At 34.2% G+C, this 18,363-nt stretch overlaps 2 protein-coding genes and 2 pseudogenes across 3 annotated transcripts; 2 read left to right on the top strand and 2 right to left on the bottom strand.

Annotated features, from left to right (window-relative positions):
* The first annotated feature begins 4,362 nt into the window (after nucleotides 1-4,362).
* Nucleotides 4,363-6,042, top strand: LOC148586296 (uncharacterized). The gene has a single exon (XM_088515551.1). The coding sequence runs from the start codon at nucleotides 4,363-4,365 to the stop codon at nucleotides 6,040-6,042; it is 1,680 nt and encodes a 559-aa protein (XP_088371677.1).
* Nucleotides 6,043-7,521: 1,479 nt separating this feature from the next.
* LOC132178922 (uncharacterized) lies at nucleotides 7,522-9,989 on the bottom strand. Its single transcript, XM_088515814.1, has 3 exons — nucleotides 9,517-9,989; nucleotides 9,221-9,390; nucleotides 7,522-8,137 (listed from the first exon to the last, which is right to left on the bottom strand). Exons 1-3 carry the CDS (start codon nucleotides 9,819-9,821, stop codon nucleotides 7,722-7,724), a joined length of 891 nt encoding a protein of 296 aa, XP_088371940.1. The 5' UTR covers nucleotides 9,822-9,989; the 3' UTR covers nucleotides 7,522-7,721.
* A 693-nt stretch (nucleotides 9,990-10,682) lies between these two features.
* Nucleotides 10,683-11,811, top strand: LOC148586295 (uncharacterized; annotated as a pseudogene).
* A 1,495-nt stretch (nucleotides 11,812-13,306) lies between these two features.
* Nucleotides 13,307-18,115, bottom strand: LOC132179932 (uncharacterized; annotated as a pseudogene). The gene is made up of 6 exons (XR_015911899.1): nucleotides 18,046-18,115; nucleotides 17,637-17,749; nucleotides 15,456-15,580; nucleotides 14,863-15,177; nucleotides 14,554-14,739; nucleotides 13,307-13,703 (listed from the first exon to the last, which is right to left on the bottom strand). The product of XR_015911899.1 is annotated as an uncharacterized LOC132179932 (transcript).
* Nucleotides 18,116-18,363: the final 248 nt, after the last annotated feature.

The following is an 18,363-nucleotide window of genomic DNA, read 5'->3' as shown; positions in this document are numbered from 1 at the left end:
ATTATGGACAGAAATTTCCTCCAAACCCATGTAAAACAGTGTCAAATGTCTATAAACATTTAAAAGGTACATTAAATTTAAATTAGTAAACTACTATTAATGAGGTTAAGAATTTAATTTGTCTTTTAAATGTTTATAGACACTTGGCACTATTTTACATAGGTTGGAAGATACTTTCTCCATACCGGTTTGGAGGAAATTTTTGTCCCAATATTATTCAATACAATGGCTCAAAGTTTGGTTTGGAAGTCAGAAGGTGGTTGTCACTAAAGACAAAGTAAGAGAATAAAGGAACATGTATATAAGGAAAAGAAGGTTTGGAGACGAAGGAAACACAAAGGGAATAATTATGTGTTACATGCTCAACTTCTCAAGTGTGTAATGGGAAAAATTTGAGAAGGTTGTTAGACGAATCAGGACATCTTTCAAAAAATAGTTTGGGAATAAACTTCTTGGTACCTTTACTCCATGTCTTTAAAAAAAATAAAAAAATAAAAAATCTTTTACAATAATTCCCCAACTCATCTTCATACGTTGGTGAATGATGCGTAATTAAAGATAATAATAACACCAACTTATGAAAGATAAATGAATAACAACGTTAAGAGAAAACAAGAATGACTACATACCAAATGCTTTTTAATCGACTGGGACCACACTTAATGAAGTGGAGGTTACTAGTTTGAATCCCCCTCTCCTCTGTGTGGACATATCAAAAAAAAAATGCTTTTTTTCAATGTTGAGCTGTTATTGCCTCCTCATAATATTTTTACCCTTGCACTTATTTCCTTTGGCCATTTGTAACGTTATGTTTGCTATAACTCACTTTTGTCATATATTCTTTTGGAGCGTTGCAAAGATTTTTATTTTTATTTTTTTTTTCACGAAAGTTGAAATTTTATCCTAAACCATCTCTATGATAATTAGGCCTAGTAGTCAAAGATGATAAACTATAAGATTGATGGTAACTTTGGTGAGGCTTCCCAAAGATATCTAGGTTCACAAGAAAAGGTGTGGAGATTATTAAAGAGATAAAGCAAGAGAATAAATAAGCATGCAAAAATAATTTTTAAAAAAGTAGGGAGAAGAAAGGAAAAGAAGATGAAGAGAAGAAGAAAAAAACAAAGCAAGAGAATAAAAGAACACGTACAAAATGAAATTATGGCACTGTTTGTTAATGTGTTTTTTGAGGGTGTTTTTTGTTTTTAGTTTAAAAAAGTATTCTGATACGACATTAAGGTGAAAACCTTTTTTGTGTTTTTAAGAGTGTTTTATATTTAGGTTGTTTCTTAACGTTTTTGGTTTTTAGAAGAGAAAATAAAAATTTTAACAAACGAAGTCAAAGGTTTAGAGACAAAAGGAAAAAAAAAAAAAAAAAAAAGAGAAAAAAATAGGTTCATTGTAACCTGTTTCTTTCCTCGTTTTGGGGGTATATCAAATTTTTGTTTTGTCTACCAAAGTGGAAATTTCATCATTTGTAAACCATCTTACTGATAGTTAGGTCAAATACTCATGGGTGATGAACTTCAATATTGGATTTTAACTTTGTGAGTCTTGTAATAAATATAAGAACTTGCAAGAAACGAACTTTTGGGGAAAAAAAGAAAAGAAAAGAAAAGAAAGAAAAAGTAAGAGAATAAAGGCCTAAGTACACAAAACAAGAAAAAGAAGTAATGATGAAGAAGAAAAGAAAAGAAGATTTGGAGATGAAGAAAGGAACAAAGAAAGAGAATAGATAACATCTACACAAAGAAAATAGAGTCTAGAGAAAAAGGAAGAAAGAAAGGAATAATTATATATGTTCATTATTAATCACAGTTTTAGAAGATTAGGAATAATCATATTTTCTACTGAATCATCCTTTGTAAACCATCTTTGTGATAGTTAGAAGGCACAATAGATTTGTATTTTCTTTTAACAACGGAGAAAAAAGGACACGACAAGCTTGAAATTGTATAATAGATGCTATTATAAAAAAACCAATCATGGGCTACAAGATAGATAAATCATGCACATGAGCCAACTTATGTGCAATAGAATTTCAAGGATAAGTTAAAAGTCAATTTCCTTGCATTATTTAAAATTAAAGGTTTCAACTTTTAATATATAACCCTTCTCAATTTTTTGGTCTTAAAGAGGATAAAGGTTTGTTAATTAAGCCACACATTGAGACCCACCTGAAAAGGGTGGGTCAAATGAGTATAGAATATGCTTTAATATTATCAAGAAAACCCAACTTACAATAAGAGGGTGGCTGAGATCAAATTTTAGCAGGATATTTCCCCAAAAATCTGTTTTTTTTATTTTTTATTTTTATTCGTGCATGAAATTAGAAGTTTTATCCTTTATAAACCGTCTCTATGATCGTTAGGCCTAGTACTCAAGGATAATGAACTTCAATATTGGTGCTAACTTGGTGAGGCTTGCAATAGATATCTAGGATCGCTAGAAAAAAAGGATGTGGATATTAAAAAAAAAAAAAAAAAAGGAAAAAAGAATCAAGGAGAACGTATAAAAAGAAAAGAAAAGGAGGAAGCAAAAAAACCAAGGATGTAAAGGGGAAGAAAATGATAAAACAAGAGAATAAATGTGCAAGTACAAAAAGAAATAACAGCTTTATTTGTTAATGTGTTTTGGGGAGTTTTTTGTTTTTAACTTATAGAAGTGTTCTGACGTAATATAAATTAGAATATTATTTTTGTATTTTTGATAGTACTTTGTGTTTAAATTGTTTGTTAATGTTTTTATTTTGAGAAAAGAAAATAAAAGACAAAAAAAATCTAATTGATGAACCCCCAAAGGTTTGAAGACAAAGGAAAAAATAAATAAAAAATTAAGGAGGTTCATTATAACCCGTTTCTTCCATACTTTTATGGTGATAGCAATTATTTTTTTATTTTTTTATTTTTTTAAGACAATAGAATATTCATCTTTTGTAAACTATCTAAACTTGTAAGAAACAAAGTTGTGGAGAGGAAAAAAAAAAAAAGATAGAGTAAGAGAATAAAGTACTATGTACAAATAGAGAAAACAAAAAAATTGATGAAGAAGAAAAGAAAGGAAGATTTGGAGATGAAGAAAAGGACAAATTCAAGAGAATAGAGAAACTTGCACCTGAAGAAAAGAATGTTTGGAGAGTAAAGAAAAAAAGAAAGGAATAATTATGTCCATTATAAATCATGTCAATCAATGGTTTTGGAAGCACAGCAATATTGTTTTATTTCTTCTACCAAATCATCCTTTGTAAATCACCTTTGTGATTTGTATTTTTTCTAACGTACCAAAGGAGGAAAAAAAAAGATTTGTTTGATAATTTAAGGAGAAAGAAGGCACAACAAGCTTGAAATTGTATAACAGGTACTACACGTACAGTCTCTCTCCCTCTCTCATTTCATTCCTCTGTTACCCTCTTTTCTATTGCTAATTTGCTATTGATATTTAACATGTAATTCAAATATTTTGTAAAAGCTAAAAAGTTGTTAATTTTTATAGTATCTATCTATTATTGTTCCATTTGATCATACGTGTACGTGATTAATCATTGATAATAAGAAGTCCAAAACATGCTTAATTTTCTGTATATCTATCTATCTCACAATTCTTTATCCTTGAAATCTTAAAAGGAATTAATTAATTCTAATTGACAAGATAACAAAAATGACTTATTATTATTCATCCTGGACAATGTTTATGAAAATACCTAAAAAAAACGAGTTAATCACTTAATCCTCACAAAATAATATTAATAATATATATATATAAAAAACCCTAATTACCTTTATATCTAAAGACGAATTAAAGAGCATCATAAAAATGCCTTTGTTATATATATATGCACTTCTCGATCTCTCCATTATCAAATCACCAATATAATCTCCTTTGACAGTTGACACCATACAAAAGGAGATCCTTTTGAAATCGATCACTTCAATATATAATTGTGGTAGCTTAATTGGATTCTTAATTAAATCACTCACTTTGTAGGGCAGGGCGGGGCGAGGTATTACTTAATTTGAACTAATCTTTCCCTACCCAAATTTACGTAAATGCCATCTAATTAATTTTTTGGTCTTCAAGAGGATATGTATATATATATATATATATATATATATATAAAGGTTTGATAATTAAAATTAATTTAAGTGCAAATTCTGATCTTTGAAAATCTTATATTTTAATTTGACTTCATTCATTCATGATCAGACCCAATTACAAATTATATATTAATTAGCAGATTCATTTTAAAATGTTTACAAACCCTACTCTACCTATCATCATCCAATATATATATCTGAATGCTAACCCCACCCTTTGGATTTTGTGCCTCTGTGACTGTGTATTAATTAGCAGAGAGTAAGGAAGATGGCAGGAAGGATATGGCATCACTTGCAGCTCATAGATAAGCTGGAAAGTGATGAATATGATTGCTGGTTGTGCGAAAAGTCAGTATTGGGAAGTCGCGGCTACAAATGCGGGGAATGCACTGATTTTTTAATTCATGAATCATGCCCCAAAAAGACAACAGAGGCCACACATGGTTTGAGAAGTAGACATCACTTGATATCCATGAAAGAGGTGGAGAAGAATGGAGATGAGAAGAAAGTAGTAGTTTGCTCATTGTGCGAGGAACCGGTATCGTCTAATTTGTTAATGTTAGGTAACAACGACAACATTAATAATAATGGGCCTACCTTTTATTACAAATGCTGCTTCCCCAACTGCACCTTCCTCATTCATCAACCATGTGCACAATTACCCTTTGAAACAACACACCCTCTGCACTTCTCAGACCACAACCTTAATATCTTTGGGCCAGAGGAGACTCCATATTGTTGTGATGCTTGCAGTAAAGTTCTTCATGGACGCTTCTTTTACGGTTGTCTCAAATGTATTTATACGCTCGACATGAAATGTGCCTCTCGTTGGCAAAATATTAGTGTTGACAAATGTAACTCACACGCATTAAGCCCCATTCAAGATCTGATCGAGTTCACTTGCAAAGCGTGTGGTGTGAAGCGCAGTGACGTCGCCTGTCATTGCAGCAATTGTCTAATTCTGATTCACTCCAATTGTATTAAATTTCTAGGCACCATCAAAATTAGAGGACATGATCACTCCCTCACTTGCACCTTCTCTCTTAGTCAAGTCAAAAAGCACAAGTGTGAAGTATGTTACGAAAATGTGGATACAAAGTATGCAGCTTACTGTTGTGATGATAACAAGTGTGACTACATTGCTCACTTACGGTGTGCATATTGGTTTAGGATCATAGGTGAGACCAGTGATTCCGTTGACTATATTATTCATTTGGTTGAGGGCAATGATCTAAAAGATGATGAAAAAGCAACCCCTCAAGAGATCAAACATTCGAGTCATCCACAACATAAATTAATCCTTAAAAATGAAGAGCTCTTGGATGTTAAGAGTTGTGCGGGGTGTATGCAATTTATAGTGTTGTCCCCATTTTACGACTGTAAGCAGTGCAAGTTTTCCCTCCATATAAGATGTACTAAACTACCCCAAAAGGTTATGAGAGGATTACATCACCAACACCCGCTCACCCTACGTAACGTAGATTCCAATGTGGAATCGTTCAGATGTTGGGCTTGCTATCGAACTCGAAGTGGCTTCAGCTACAAATGTGTTGTGTGTTCGTCTGACAGTGGAATATTTGATGCTCAATGTATTTTAATTCTTGAAGTCTTTCAACATAGAGGTCACCAGCATCACCTCTTCTTAGGTGAATTTGATCAACCAACGTGCAATGCTTGTGGTCAAAGAGCTGGTGTAGCTCGGGCATTTAATTGCACTACATGTGGGTTCCGCTTGTGCATTAAATGTGCCACTCTTCCACTAGTAACTAAGCATAGATATGACACACATCTCCTATATCTTACTTATGCTGCTAAAGACAACACCGAAGAATATTATTGTCAAATTTGCGAAAAAGAAATGGATGAAAAACTTTGGTTCTATTACTGTGAAAATTGTGACTTCGCTGCTCATCCTCAATGTATTCTTGGAAAAACTTGTTTCGATTAGTGACATTTGTTTATGTGACAGAGACATGGAGGGAGAACTTTATTGTATATAATTTAATTCAATATACATGAAGGGAGAATCTTTTTTCTTGTGAATGTAAAATATTTTGATATTTGATATTTTGAATGTAAAAATAAAGTAAAATGTAAACCCTAAAATATATTTGATATTTTGAATTCTCAATGTCATGCACGGCTACATGAGAGGGTGAGAAAAGACCAAAAAAAAAAAAAGAAGAAAAAAGTGTCTTACCTGCAGTAATAAAACTTATATAGAAATAGGGAAGGGACCTAAAAATAAAACTTTGCAAGTCCTATTAATTATAATTTACTTAACTTAAACCACTCCTTGAGATATCCAAAATTGAATAAGGTATTTTGATTTTACATTCACCTTATTCATCTTTTATCTTTGAGTACTCAATCACATGATCATCCACAATACTTGTATTAAAGAATAAAATCTTTTGAGAGTATTAATTTTAGTAACCACTTACCTAAAATTATTAGGCATGGACTTATAAGACGATCAATTCTAGTAAATTATCTCAAGGAGATATTTATATTTCCTATGAAGAATAGCCCAATGCAACAACCAAAAATACAAGGTATGGATCATTATGGATCTCTATTGGTAAATCACTTGGTAAATCAAAGTGATTATTATTTCATATCAGAGTCTACTATTCCCTCAAGATTAATAGTATTTTCAATTAGTAGATATAAGAAATGCATTCAGGTTATAAGGAGCTTGTGATAGTCTTCACCATAAAAATGCTCAATTTTATCATTGACTATCAACTCAAAATTACAAGTTATAAGGAGCTTGTGATGTAAATCTTTTTACATTAATCATACTCGATGCCCATCTCATGAATGACAATTTCCCCAACAAAATAAATCAAAAAAAACAGAAGGATTTGTATACAAATAAAATCAAATTCAAAATGATTCATAGGGCACCAACCTTATCATTAATCCTAACAGCATCCTGCATACTTAGGATCATCCTTCTTGTCACTAAATGTTGTTGAACAAAAAAATGGATGAGAAAATTAACATATATAATATATTAAGTTGAGATAAAAAATATTTGGAATGAAATACAAGTGCTTAGAAGATGGAAATGATAACAATAAAATTCAATGAAATAAGATAACAACACCATAATTTTATTTAACCAAACATTAAATTAAAAAATAAATAAATAATGAAAGGCATCCGGCCCCACAAAGGCAGACCCATTTGCCTTGACAAAGTTAATCAGTTAACAGTATTTTTAAGAGAGACGCAATTTTGGCATGTCAAATTTGAAAGAACATTGTCATAGGAAGCAACAAAAACTGTAATGATGTGACAATAAAAGGGGAGGGTAGGATAGCTGGCCTAAACAAGCTTTTATTTTTAAGTAACAACTCAAATTGAATCTCATTAATTAAAAAAAAAAAAAAACCTAAAATCCAACTTTATATCAACAAAGTAGCAAACAAAACAATCATTTGTTTTCGTGTCTTGTTAGATTCTTCAATGTAATATCTCATCTTCTAGACATATCTATCTCGAAGAGAAACAATTAGTTAACAGCAGAAATGCCAAAAATGAGAAGGTGAAATTGGATTTGAGAAACAAGATGGATATCATGGCCTAGGAAGAAAATTAGTACAGAGAAACAACTCACAACTATTTACTCTCAATAGGAACCTGAAGTCCTCCCTGGTTAATAGAGATATTGGAAAGCTTCAGCCTAATGGCTTCAAACTCTGCATTTTGCCTCTCTTCATTGGTCAACCACAAAGACAAGCAACGATCGATTAAGTCCTTGCCGCAACTCATGGGGGAGCCCCCTTTAAAAATCCGGGTCCTCCCAAATCTTGTAATCTTTGCTAGATTCGAATTCGAAGGCTCCTCGGCATAACTCTCTAAAATGTCCCAGATGGCACAACACCAGATTGGTCGAGCTACCTTAAAGAAGTCATGGGTAGCCAATACTGGAAGGTTCACACTTCCCAGTTCAGACTCACCATTCCCACCTCTTCCATGATAATCTGATCCTCCCAGCTTCAAAAGACCATAACCATCTGCTAGGTCACTATATGCTATTGACCAACACAAGTAAACTACCATGTAAGTGCCAAATTTAGAATATAAGCAAAAGATGAGATTCCATGACTTTGAAGGACATAAATTCCCTTCACAATATCAGCATTGTAAATGTTCAACAACAGCATATAATCATATTAATATCGTCAACAGGGCTCTACAGTGCAGAAAGCATACAAGGAGATTGTCATGCATATACAAAAGTAAATGATCCACACAGCGCTATGTGAACGGTACCCACAATGCTGTATGAACAGTATCAATGAACGGTATTATAAACAGTACCCTGTACAGTATTTTCTGTTTGTGAATCTTATGAAAATTTGGTGATCCCTAGTTTGAAGATTCGAGTTTTCGAGAAATGGGCTTGTTTGGGAAGACAATTCTTCCCAATTCTTCTCAACTTTTTTCTCTTTTTTTAGTTGATTTGACACTACTAACACTCAACTTAACTCAAAATTTTTCAACTTTATTCAAAATTTTATATTCTTCAAATAACCCAATTATAATCTCAACTCTTTTTTCTCCTCAATATTTACAATTTTGAATTCCGTTCAGTAGAATAGAAAAAATTCGCAAAGGTATGCTTGAAATTGTTGGGAATTTCAAAGGAAAAACATAAATGAGAAAGACAAACCTAAGCATCACACCTTGGAAGGTTACATCAGACAATCCATGAAAAAAAGCAATAATGGCTGGGAACCAATTTTCTTTGAACCTTTTACATCCGACGTTAAGTAGAAACAAAACCAATATCTCATCTATGCAATAATATATAAAAAAAATTTATAACAAATATGAGTCAAATCATTACAAAGGATAAATTTTAAGTCTAACTCATCTTCATCTGATGATTTATTCCTGAAACTGTTTTGTGGGGATTTTGATATGTTTCTAAGCTATACAACTTCTTTACTTATTAAAAAAAAAAAGGAAGAAGAAGAAAGAGAGGCAGCATCTTTGACATCCATTACATATCTGAAGATGGAGAAATAAACCTTTTACATTCTATGCCAATTGATTGCACAGTCACCACAAACAAAATTTCACAAACAACAATAAAAATAAAAGATATATACCTGCTAGTTTTCCATCACTTCTGTAAACCTCGATCCCATGAAGGCCAGCCTCTTTCAGCCTCCTGATAATGGCAACAGGATTTTTCAGTGCCCATGGATGAGCTAGCACAGCCACACCCCCTGTATTAGATAACAATTGTATAGCTTCCTCTGCAAGAGGCTCACTTCCCCTGAAACCATTTATATATATATCATCAATTCTAAGTTAACAATATGCATCCAGAGCAACAAGAAAAGGTTTAACCATATGCTCAGAATATTACGTAGAATAAGCCTGTCCACCATCAAAAAGATACCATGCAAAAGCTTGTTTCAGATTTTCCACAAAACCTGCTTCAACCATTGCACGGGCCACATGCAGTCTCCCAGGAGCAACTCCCATGCCTGCTATCTTGGCAACATGCTCCCACTTAAGAGGTAGCTTAAGCTTGTTCAGTTTTGACACCATGTTTTTTGCGCGGAGGACACGACCATCTCTTATATTAGCCAATAACTTCTCCAACTCCTCAGACCTTGTTGGTCCACAGCTGCTATAATATGCAAGGATGTGCACTGGTTCCTCTAATCCAGACTCTCCACTGTTAATTAATCTCCAGAGCATCAGAGATACACAAACAAGAATGGAAGAGGATAAATCCTCACAACTAAGACTCTTCTTGCAACTTCTTGCAATTTTGAATCACAAACATGGTTTTACAAAACAGCTCTCTAATATAAAAGAAAATCAAAATTACATAGCTTTCGCAAAGCAACTACTAAGAACAAGTACACGCACGCACACACATATGTATGTATATATGTATGTGCACGTGATGCAGATTGCATACCCATCAGTTTGTTTTATTTCTAAAATTGACTTTATCTTAAAGGAATTAATTAATTCTAATTGACAAGATAACAAAAATGACTTATTATTATTCATCCTGGACAATGTTTATGAAAATACCTAAAAAATAAAAAACGAGTTAATTAATCCTCACAAAAATAATATTAATAATATATAGAAAAAACCCTAATTACCTTTATATCTAAAGACGAATTAAAGAGCATCATAAAAATGCCTTTGTTATATATATATGCACTTCTCGATCTCTCCATTATCAAATCACCAATATAATCTCCTGTGACACCAAACAAAAGGAGATCCTTTTGAAATCGATCCCTACCCAAATTTACGTAAATGCCATCTAATTAATTTTTTGGTCTTCAAGAGCATATATAAAGGTTTGATAAAATTAATTTAAGTGCAAATTCTGATCTTTGAAAATCTTATATTTTAATTTGACTTCATTCATTCATGAAGACCCAATTACAAATTATATATTAATTAGCAGATTAATTTTAAAATGTTTACAAACCCTACTCTACCTATCATCATCCTATATATCTGAATGCTAGCTAACCCCACCCTTTGGGTTTTGTGCCTATGTGACTGTGTATTAATTAGCAAAGAGTAAGTAAGATGGCAGGAAGGAGATGGCATCACTTGCAGCTCATAGATAACCTAGAAAGTCACAGAAATTGTTCGCTGTGTGGAAAGTCAGCATTGGGAAGTCGCGGCTACAAATGCGGGGAATGCAGTTTTTTGCTTCATGAATCATGCCCCGAGACAACAGATCACTTGATATCCATGAAAGAGGTGATAGAGGCCAGACATGATTTGAGCGATAGACATCACTTGATATCCATGAAAGAGGTGGAGAAGAATGGAGATGAGAAGAAAGTAGTAGTTTGCTCTTTGTGCGACGAACCGGTATCGTCTTTGTTAATGTTAGGTAACAACGACAACATTAATAATAATGGGCCTACCTTTTATTACAAATGCTGCTTCCCCAACTGCACCTTCCTCATTCATCAACCATGTGCACAATTACCCTACAAAACACCAAAACACCCTCTGCATATCTCGCACCGCTACCTTTTTCTCAGTGTGCCAAAAGAGACAAAATCGTTGCGATGCTTGCCTTAAAGTTTTCAGTAAACGCTTCTATTACGAATGTAGCGACTGCGATTATATGCTCAACATCAAATGTGCTACACGTTGGCGAAATTTTAGTGTTGACAAATGTAACCAGCATGCATTGTTCCCCATCCGAAAGCCAATCCAGTTCACTTGCGAACTGTGTGGTGGGGAAAGGAGTGAAATTGCCTATGTATGTAGCAACTGTCAACTTTTGATTCACTCTAAATGTGCTCAATTTCTAGGCACTATCAAAATTAGAGGACATGATCACTCCCTCACTTGCACCTTCTCTCTTAATTAAGTCAAAAAGCACAAGTGTGAAGTCTGTTACGAAAATGTGGATGCAAAGTATGTAGCTTACTGTTGTGATGATAAGACGTGTGATTACATTGCCCACTTAAGATGTGCATATTGGCTTAGGAAGGAGAGAGAGACCAGTGATTCCGTTGACTATGCTACTCATTTGGTCGAGGGCAACAATCTAAAAAATGATGAAAAAGCTGCCCCTCAAGAGATCCAACATTCGAGTCATCCACAACATAAATTAGTCATTAAAAATGTACTAAACTACCCCAAAAGGTTATGCAACCATTACATCACGAACACCTGCTCAACCTACATGAGGTAGATTCCAATGTGCAATTGTTCAAGTGTTGGGCTTGCGAGCGAAAACGAAGTGGCTTCAACTACAAATGTGTCATGGATGAGTGTGACAATCGAATATTTGATGCTCAATGTATTTTAATTCCAGAAGTCTTTAAACATAAAGGTCACCAGCACCACCTCTTCCTCGGTGGATTTCAGCAACCAAATTGCAATGCTTGTGGTCAACGTCCTTATAGAATTCAGGCATTTGAATGCACTACTTGTGGGTTCCGCTTGTGTATTAAATGCGGTACTCTTCCACTAGTAACTAGGCATAAATATGACACATATCTCTTATATCTCACTTATACCACCGAAGACAACTCCAAAGAATATTATTGTCAAATTTGTGAAGAAGAAAGAGATGAAAAGCTTTGGTTCTATTACTGTGAAAATTGTGACTTCGCTGCTCATCCTCGATGTATACTTGGAAGAACTTGTTTCAATTAGTTACATTTGTTTATGTGACAGAGACATGGAGGGAAAACCTTATTGAATATAATTTAATTCAATATACAATCATTATGACTAAAACTCATGCTAATAAAGATATTTTACTCATTGTCTTCAAGCATCAAGGCACAGTGTAAAGGACAACGTAGACTTACCCTTTCCATTAGCAAAGATCAAAACTTTAAAGCTCAAAAAATATTTCGATCTTATTTCCCATTCTCTATGTCATGAACGGCTACAATAGAGAGTGGAATCTCTTTATTTTATCTTCTTCTCGTTTAGAATGAGAAAATATAATAAAAATAAATAAATAATTTGTCTTACAAAAGCCTGACCGACCACCCCTTTAGTGGGGATTATACAGAGAGAGATAGAGAAGGAAAGTAAAAGAGAAATAAAAGTTGGCTCCAATAAGTCTTGAGTTTCAAGTTATCTCATAACCCCATTGCAAAGTCCTATTAATTATCATTTACTCAACTGTAAATTAAAAATTTACAAGTTATAAGGAGCTTGTGATTTAAATCATTTTAGATTAATCACACTCAATGCTCATGAATTCTTTGTATGAATCACAATTTCCCCAACAAAATAAATCTAAAAAACAAAAATTAAACTAAAAATAAATAAATAAATAAAGGCATGCATCTGCCTCCATAGAGGGAGACCCATTTGCCTTGTCAAAGTAAAATCAGTAAACATCATTTTTAAGGGGAAACACAGTTTTGAGTTGGCAATTTTGAAAGAAAAACAAAAGCAATGTGAAAATAAAAGGGGAGGGTAAGGCAGCTAACCTAAACAAGCTTTTATTTAAGTTAGAACTCAAATTGAATCTCATTAATAAAAAAAAAAATCCAACATTATATCGAGAACAAAGTAGCAAACAGGACAATCATCTATTCTCTGAATCTACCTTTCTAGGCATATCTATCTTCATGAAAACCAACTAGTTAAATATGACAGCAGAAATGCCAAAAATGAGAAGGTGAAAATGAATTTGATAAAGAAGATGAATATTCAATTCACAACTATTCACTTTCAATAGGAACCTGAATTCCTCCCTGATTAATAGAGATAGCTTCAAGCTCTACATTTTGCCTCTCTTCATTGGTCAACCACAAAGACAAGCAACAATCAATTAAGTCCTTACCGCAACTCACTGGGGAGCCCCTGTTAAAAATTGGGATCCTCCCAAATCTTGTAATCTTTGCTAGATTCAAATCAGAAGACTCGTCGGCATAACTCTCTAAAATGTTCCGGATGGCACAATACCAGATCGGTTGAGCTACCTTAAAGAAATCATGAGCAGCCAATACCGGAAGGTTCACACTTCCCAATTCAGACTCACCATGCCCACCTTTCCCATGATAATCTGATCCTCCCAGCTTTAAAAGACCATAACCATTTGCTAGGTCACACTGTATGCTGTTGACCAATACAAGTAAACTACCATGTAACTACCAAATGTAGAATATAAGCAAAAGATGAGGTTCCATAGGTTTGAAGGAAATAAATTCCCATCACAATATCAGCACTGCAAATGTTCTACTACAGCGTATAATCATTAATATGGTCAACAAGGCTACCAGATTTGTCATGCATATCAAAAAGTAACTGACTCACACAAAGCTGTGTGAACAGTACCTGTTACACTATATGACCAGTGCACATTAACAGTACCTCTTGAACAGTATTATAAAGAGTACACTGTACAGTATGTTCTGTTTGTGAATGTTATGTGAATTTGGTGGTCTAGGGTTTGAAGATTTGAGTTTTCGAAAAAGAATAGGTCTAAATTTTGTGTTTGCTAGAAAATTGTTGGGAATTTCAACGCAAAAACATAAATGAGAACGACAAACCTAAGCATCACACCTAAGGTTTCTCGGCATCACATCTCAAATGGTTACATCACACAATCCATAAAGCAACAATGGCTGGGAACCACTTTTCTTTTAGCCTTTTACATCCATCGTTATGTAGAAACAAAACCAACATCTCATCCATGCACTAAAATATAAGAGCATTATAACAAATATGAGTCGAAACATTATAAAGGATGAAGTTTAACTACAACTCAACTTCATCTGCTGATTTATCTCTGAAATTGTTTTGTAAGGATCTTGACATGTTCCTAAGATAGCATCTTTGTTTGACATCCATTACATGTCTGAAGATCGATGGAGAAGTAAATGTTTTACATTCTGTGGCAATTGATTGGACAGTCACCAAAAACAAAACTCCACAAACAACAATAAAAAAGAAAAAGACTTATCACAGTAAATGGTATACCTGCTAGTTTTCATCACTTCTGTAAACCTCCATCATCCCATGAAGGCCAGCCTCTTTCAGCCTCCTGATAATGGCAACAGGATTTTTCAGTGCCCAAGGATGAGCTAGCACAGCCACACCCCCTGTATTAGATATCAATTGTAGAGCTTCCTCTGCAAGAGGCTCACTTTCCCTGAAACCATATATATATATATATATATATATATATATATATATATATATATCATCAATTCTAAGTTAAAAATCTGCATCCAGAGCAACAAGAAAAGGTTTAACCATATGCTCAGAATATTACGTAGAATAAGCCGGTCAACCATCATAAAGATACCGCGCAAAAGCTTGTTTCAGATTTTCCACAAAACCTGCTTCAACCATTGCACGGGCCACATGCAGTCTCCCAGGAGCAACTCCCATGCCTGCTATCTTGGCAACATGCTCCCACTTAAGAGGTAGCTTAAGCTTGTTCAGTTTTGACACCATGTTCTTTGCACAGAGGAAACGACCATCTCTTATATTAGCCAATAACTTCTCTAGCTCCTCAGACTTTGTTGGTCCACAGCTGCTATAATATGCAAGGATGTGCACTGGTTCCTCTAGTCCAGACTCTCCACTGTTAATTAATCAATAGAGCATCAGAGGCATACAAACTGGAACAGGATAAATCCTCACAACTCAGACTCTTCTTGCAACTCTTGCAATTTTGAATTACAAGCATGGTTTTACAGAACAGCTCTCTCTGATGTCAGAGAAAATCAAAATTACACAACTTTCTCCAAGCAACTACTAAGAACAACAGGTACACACACACATATGCATGTATTTATGTATGTATGTATGTGTATGGATGCATGCATACGCCTCCTAATGCTAGAACTTTAGAAAAATGACCTTGGGCAGAGTATTGTACTGATTTCAACACCTGGAATTATCTTGATGCCAAATATTCTAGCAGCTTCTAGAGCCTCGGGGATGCCTGACATTGTGTCATGATCTGTCAGAGCAAGAACTTTCACCTGTTATGAGAACATTTATTAAATAACTTGCAATACGTCTTATGCTGTATTCAAGAATTAAAATATGAGAATAGCATAGCAAATGAACTTTTGAGATCAAGAATAACGTACAAAGTTTTGCAAGTAGTTTGGACTTCAATTCCACAAGGGTCCCACGCAATTAACAGATAGCATTGTGGAAATTAATACCTCTCTTTCTACCAAATGTCCATCATGAATCATAGCCCAATTTAATTCAAGTTTCTTAATTATTTTCAGAATGATATGAAACTAAAGTTCCATTATTTTTTCTTTGTTCCAAGACTGTTAGTAGCTAAGAAGTTATTCCATTCAAAATAATTGAAAATAGTCATTTTATCCAAATGACAACCGCTACCACAATAAGGATGGCTAAATACTCCCTCCCACCCCCAAATAAAAAGCAATAAATTTCCTTATTGCCTTAAATCATTTGGTTGGAAGAATAACTTATGAAAAAGGAGGAAGAATAAATTTCCTCCTTTTTCATCCTTATATCTTATCTAAAATACTACCCTTTGTTACCTCTCTATTTATTATATCCTTATTTGTGACATCTACGCCTACAGCTTTAGACCTCCCTCTACTTATTTTCACTCCTTGAACTTCAATAACTCTTTCTTAGTGGGGCATTAGTTGACTCTTTCTTAGTGCACATGTCCAAACTGTCTCAAGTGACTCTTCTCCATCTTCTCCAATATGGACCACTCATCATTTTTTCCGCAATTGCACATTAACTGTGGAAACCTGAACTAGTTATATTCATGACTACAATTGAGCTTTTTCAAAGTTTAGTTTACACACAATACAGTCACTCACTTTTAATATCATATGAGACAGAGGGTAGTAAGAGCCACAAGGACAAAATAGTCTTCACGTTCTCAAAGAAATCTGTTTCCTGGACCAAAGCCTCTTATCCAGAGCTTATAGTTTGAGTTTGTCCTGCTTCCATGTCATTAACCAACTGCACTTCTCGGAATCTTAATGAAATCACATATGCTCCTTCTACCACGTAACATACTATGCCATACACTTCAATAGCACCTTGAAATGTTATCTGATTCTAAATGTGCCCAATAATTCTAGAGGTCACTTTTTAGGCAATACCAGAGCCCATAAAGTAGCCAGCATGAGATCCAATTGAATGACAATTGACTTCCCTTAGAGGAGTGATTCTCCAAAAGGATTGATTCACTTCCTTTTGCCTCGTACTCAGTTAAAAAAATAAATTAACTAAAGTTAGAGCTGCCACATCCTTTTTGATAAAACAGAGTTCAGTAGTCAGCTTGGAATGCCATATGAGCACCATGGCTTTTTCTTTTCCTTTGGAAATCCCTTTATAGTCCTCTTAAAGCTAATTTCTTCCTCATTGACATCAGCGAGCTTGCATCTGGATCACAAAATATTTATTCATTACACTGGATCCTCAACCTCTAATCTCTTATAAACCAAGAAAAAGAGTTCCTTGCTATGATCAAGTAAGTTGCGATGATCCTCCAGAACCTAGCATGATATGACCAAAAAAGTTGCCCCCCTCGATATAGAGGACTTCTTTGTTCCTTTTATAACCATATATGCCCATTTTCATTATTTCTTCTTTCAACACAAAGCCTGATAGAAAAGTGCATCAAGAATTTCCTGGTGGGTCCTGGTGTTACAATATGACAGGATAATTTTCATCTGAACAGAGTATATAATTATTTTACAAGGGGACAACACCACAAGTATGAGCTTCTTATTTTCCATCTATTTCCACTATATTTCTATTATTCTCTTCTCCCAATTCTTCTAACCCTCATCTATTCAAGATCACCTTAACTATTGGAAACAGATGATTGGACTATTTATAAACAGATTGAAAAGGATGAAAATATATGTTAACAATTACTAACGAGCCCTGATACCAACAAAAGAATTACCAGGAAATGGTGATCAAAGTGGTGCCAAAATGAGGTTGCCAAACTCAAACAAAGGGTATAGAGCAGCAGTGATTCAAATCAAGTACAAAACAGACAGAAAACTACAATCAACTAATTACTGCAAGAACAGTTGTCATGGCTGACATAAACAGAGCAAATAACTGTGTAGCAAGAAACCAGAACCAGTTACGAATTACAAAAGTTGTAGAGGAATTCTCGCTTTCAGTGGTAGCTGTAGAATAAATACAAGAACAATCACGGTTATATTTGCGAACAGAAAAATTTGGAGTAATTTTTACATTGGCAAAACAAAGGAAAGACCACCATGGTCCATAGAGACATAAGACCACCAAGTACATCTTTTCTGTTGTATTCACAAAAAAATACCGAAACACCACCATGGAGACATTTTATCAAACACTGAGTGCAAACCAGACATTTTATCATCCAGCCCAACAAACTCAATCAAAACAAAACAAAACTATACAAAGAAACCCCCCATTAAACACCCACAACAAAAATCTATACAGGGTAGAGGCATATCCAATCCCAACATCAAGCATTGAAGCTTGAACCCAGAACCCAGACCGACCACCATATAGAAATTACAGTAAACCCAGAAAATATTTCACAGTTCAATGATTCAAGCAACATTTGCAAGCACAAAACAACGCCCATGCCAAAAGATCACTTCTTTCAATAATGCCAAAGAAACACCAACTTTACAATTAGAAGTGAACCAATTAGCATCTTTACCATCCCTTTGGCCCGAGACGATCCGATACAACCCATCGTAGCGAGTTTCAAGACACATTGAATGAATCCTAGGATGAAATTCTGGGAATT

Source organism: Corylus avellana, chromosome 4, assembly GCF_965113065.1.
Source record: "Corylus avellana chromosome 4, dhCorAvel1.hap1.2, whole genome shotgun sequence".
Taxonomy (NCBI): Eukaryota; Viridiplantae; Streptophyta; class Magnoliopsida; order Fagales; family Betulaceae; genus Corylus; species Corylus avellana.
The sequence above is the reverse complement of the archived record's forward strand: the minus strand, read 5'-3'. Positions and strand labels throughout refer to the sequence as shown.

Bases quoted from the DNA above. Each gene is read 5' to 3' on its own strand.
- LOC132178922 (XM_088515814.1), bottom strand. From the start codon at position 9,821: ATGCTCTGGAGATTAATTAACAGTGGAGAGTCTGGATTAGAGGAACCA. The intron at 9,391-9,516 runs GTATCTTTTTGA...AAATGGTTTCAG, and splicing joins CTGAAACAAGCTTTTGCATG to GGGAAGTGAGCCTCTTGCAG. The intron at 8,138-9,220 runs GTATATATCTTT...GTTGGTCAATAG, and splicing joins AAGTGATGGAAAACTAGCAG to CATATAGTGACCTAGCAGAT.
- LOC148586296 (XM_088515551.1), top strand. From the start codon at position 4,363: ATGGCAGGAAGGATATGGCATCACTTGCAGCTCATAGATAAGCTGGAA.